Source organism: Elephantulus edwardii, unplaced genomic scaffold (genome assembly GCF_000299155.1).
Source record: "Elephantulus edwardii isolate Elephantulus edwardi_28Jun2011 unplaced genomic scaffold, EleEdw1.0 scaffold00043, whole genome shotgun sequence".
NCBI lineage: Eukaryota > Metazoa > Chordata > Mammalia > Macroscelidea > Macroscelididae > Elephantulus > Elephantulus edwardii.
Genome location: NW_006399793.1, coordinates 288338 through 292623, shown reverse-complemented (window position 1 = coordinate 292623; position 4286 = coordinate 288338). Strand labels below are relative to the sequence as shown.

General features: G+C 34.8%; 1 protein-coding gene across 1 annotated transcript in view; it reads right to left on the bottom strand.

Annotated features, from left to right (window-relative positions):
* The window catches only part of RASA1 (RAS p21 protein activator (GTPase activating protein) 1), a 122164-nt gene that overhangs the window by 67228 nt on the left and 50650 nt on the right, over positions 1-4286 (bottom strand). The window contains exons 4-5 of the mRNA XM_006885384.1: positions 2608-2674; positions 2269-2386 (exon numbers count right to left, since the gene is read on the bottom strand). Coding sequence (XP_006885446.1) covers positions 2269-2386; positions 2608-2674 — 185 coding nt within the window. The remainder of the gene's footprint in view (positions 1-2268; positions 2387-2607; positions 2675-4286) is intronic.

Sequence of the window (4286 nt, the reverse complement as noted above, 5' to 3'; positions counted from 1 at the left end):
CTGGCCCCCACTGGACCCTCATCATTTCCTTCACCTGCTCCCCACACCGACCAAATTGTGCAGCTCTGCAACTGCATCCTGGCCCATCCTCACCCATCTGCCCCCAACCCTCACCTCCTTGTACCCCCAATATGTTTTTCCCAATAAAAAACAAACAAACAAAAAAACTCAAGATGAACATTTTACTATAAAATTTTGTAGGAAAATCAACATGAATAGTGGGATGTTTGTTGGAAAAGCAATATGAATGTTGCTGTTGTTGCTGCCTCTACGGAAATTTTGTTCCTACTGTAGATTACAGAATATTAGTCTGACACTCAGAGTTTTAATCTCAGATCTACCAGTAAGTTATATGTAACATATATAAGTATGTAATTACATATGTAGCTATATGAATATAATCTACAATCACATTTTCTCAATTTCTGTCAATTTGACTCAATATGTTTTACTTTGAGATTAGAAGAGTTGTCTACCAGAATAGAAAAGACATAGAAGTTATAACAAATAATCTCAACTGCTTTTTTTTGTCAATGAGTAATCAAAAACAAAAATTTCAGCCTACAAACAGACTTGTGGAATTAATTTAAAACAAATCCAAAGTTTATAAATACAGCTTGAGATTATTTCATTTCACTGGACAAATCCAAAAGCGGGAAGATGAATCCAAAAATCATCATGTTTTATGTAGTAATTTTGTTTGAATACTAGTTAGCTTTCTAAAAATGTATAAACATAACAAGTTAAATACAGCTAAAGATTGTGAGGATGGCATAGGATAGGACAGTGTCCAGATTGGATATTCACAGGGTTGGTATGATTCGTACTCGACTCGACAGCACCTAACAACAACAACAAATGATAGTCTACTATATAATAGCAATAAAAACAAAAAATGTATTCAAAATGCCAAGTCACATAATAAGAAGCCCAGAATATAACAACTTTTCAATGGCTATCAGAATATTATACATATATAGTAAAACCTGGAAGTTGGGTAAGGTAGAAACCTGTCAGAGATCAAACTCAAATATTTACCATTAAAAGAAGTGTTAACATATACACCTATGTTCCTAGTAGCTTTATTCAAACAGAAAAAAAAAAAAGAGCTCAAAATGCCCATCAACAAATGAATGGATCGAGAAAATGTGGTACATTCACATGATGGAATACTATGCTGCAGTCAGGAGCAGTGGTTTTGAAAAATACCTTAACACTGTATAAACTTTGGAGAACCTGGAGAGCATTATGCTAAGTGAACTAATTCAGTCTCATAAGGACAAATACTGCAATAAGATCATTATTGTAAAAACAGAAGGATTACTAGTAAAAGTATATAAAAATCCAAAGGGGGAAAGAGAGCTGGCACAGGGGCTAAGGGTTGGAAGGAAGAGAAGCACATGGTCACAGAGTCTGGTAGGCAGAAGGTGGGTATGAAGAATTAGGAAAGATCCTGTGGGGATCTGAAAACATGTGTAATAAGAACAGATCAATGGTGATTAATTTGATAAAACACAATGTATGAGAATGACTGTATGAAACACAAAGTATATGAATTTTATATCCAAACCATATAAAATCTGTTAAGAAGGGGTGAAACTATTTATAAACCACAACCAAGTGGTAGAAAAAGGGTTGGAAAAAAGCATCCTGTCAAAAGTAGAAATCTTTGAGACTCAGAAAAACAAAATATCCCATGGAATTTCAGCTCTCCCAGGTTTCACTATATTTGGGAGATAAGGAATTTGAACTCAGATTTGTGCAGGCATTTCAAGTTCAGTGTTAGTTCAAAATAAGAGTTTTCTAAAATTTATTTATGAGAAAGATCAAGAGGTTAAAAGGATACATATAACATTAACAAATGTTAATATATTTTCATTTACAGGAATTCATGTATTTTCGGATTCTAAAAGTTCATAGGTAAATAACATCATTATTTTCCATACACATAAATGTTGCTGTTATTTTTGTTGCTAAGTGTCAAGTCAACTATGCCTCATAGCTATCCTATGAAACTTGCCCTACCTTGTGTCATTTTCCAATTTACTTGAGCCCAAAAGTCACTGTGTCAGTCTTTACTAACAGAGAATACCTTTTTTTTTGGAGGGGGGAGGGGAACACTATAATTAGAAATGAATCTTTCCTAAAACGAATCTGTCACAGCAAATTTTCCTGATTATAGGTAATTTTCAAAATTTTGTAAAATATTTAGAATCCTGGACTTAAGATGAAAACTTACTAAAAGAAAAAAAAAAGATGAAAACTTACCACTTCTTCTACGAGGTCTTCAACAATAAGGCCTTGCTCATCTGTTCTTAAATTTGTAACCCACATCCATCCATCTTCTAATTCATTATGAACAATAAACATATCACCTTTCAAGAAACTGAAAATAGCAGTTATTAAGCTTATTAAAATAAAAATTTTAAGTATAAAATTTAATTAATCACATATGATATCACAGACCAAAATGACACTGGAAAATACAAGGAATTAAAAGTCAAATACTTTTCAAGACTTCTGCCCTCTTTTCCCTCGTGATAGTCCATAAGGGGTTGTATTGCTAACCCAGAGGTCGAAGCACCTATGATCCAATCAGTGTATTACTTTAAGGATGCATACATGTCATTTCTATAATCTTCAGAATAAAAGGACACATAAACAATTCCGTTTTCTTTAAAAGAAAATTAGAATGTACTTCCAAATTCTGTACACTCATGTGGGCAGAAAGTGTTTCATGTATGTCATCAATATAAAACCTCTAATAATTGCCTTTCAGACTCTCAAAGTTTTTGTTTTTCATGCTCCAACAGCAAATGAAGGTCCTGAAAGCTTTAGCCACCAGTATCATGCACTGATGCCACGGAGGAAGTAGTCCTTTCCAAGTCATATTTCCAATCTGAGTTCATCCTCCAGCACTGTGTCAGGCAATGTTCTCTTGTGAACTATCCATAAAGCTTTCATTGACTCATTATTGAAAGTCAATTACTAGGTTATTTTCCCTAGCCTGTCTTAATCTGAAAGACTGGCTGAGATCTGTCTACCAGGGGTGATACAGCTTACATATGAATCCTGGTGATACAGCTTCCATCATCAAAGCAACACACAAGTTTCAAAATACAGCAAATTGAGAGATGGGTACAATAAATATTATCAGCCTCACTTTGTTCTTTTACATGAAAGCTTAAAGTTTTGGCTGTCAAGTTGAAACCAACTCATACCTGACTCTCCACCTGGTTTCTGAGGCTGTATTACCATAGGAAAAGACTGCCTTTTTTTCTTCCACAGGGCCACTGGTGGATTTGAACTACCAAGTGGCATGCGTTAGACCAGAGAATATTCATTAATTATCCAAATCTGAATAATCACAGTGTATCATCTGCTCTCACAAGTAAAAATAGTATATATAAAACAAACTGCTAATCAGCTCTCAACTTCTTCACAAATCACCACTTTATATATACTTCAGTATACAGCAGATATACTTTATGCATACTTCCTATTTAGTCATGTAAAATATTAAAAAGATACATACTCAGGATTAAGACATAGCACAATAAATACTTTTCACTAATGGGGTTGGTTTCATAATTTAAAAAGTCATTTCTAAATCCATCCTGAAATACAATGTGGTGAGCGATAGGATAATATCCATACGAATACAAGGAAGTCCAGTGAATACCACTATCATTCAAATATATGCACCAACAACTAGAGCCAAAGAGGAGGAAATAGAGGATTTCTACCAACGTTTGCAGTCAGAAGCTGATCAAACATGCAATCAAGATGCACTGATAATAATGGGCGACTGGAACACAAAAGTTGGGAACAGAGAAGAAGGTTCAGTAGCTGGAAAATACAGGCTCGGTGAGAGAAATGAGGCTGGAGATAGAATGATAGAGTTCTGTACATTCAATGATTTATTCATACCTTTTATAAGAAACATAAATGCAGGCTATGCACATGGATCTCACCTGATGGTATGCATAGGAATCAAATAGATTATATTTGTGGAAAGACTCGGTGGAGAAGCTTAATATCAGCAGTGAAAACCAGGCCGGGTGCTGATTGAGCACAGACCACCAATTACTCATATGCAAGTTCAAGCTGAAGTTGAGAAAAATTAAATCAAGTCCACGGGAACCAAAATTTGATCTTAAGTCTATCCCACTAGAATTTCAAAACCATCTCAGGAACAGGTTTGAGGCCTTGAGCACCAATGAGCATGGACCAAATGAGCTCTGGGAGGACATCAAGAAAATCATACATGAAGAATGCAAAAGATC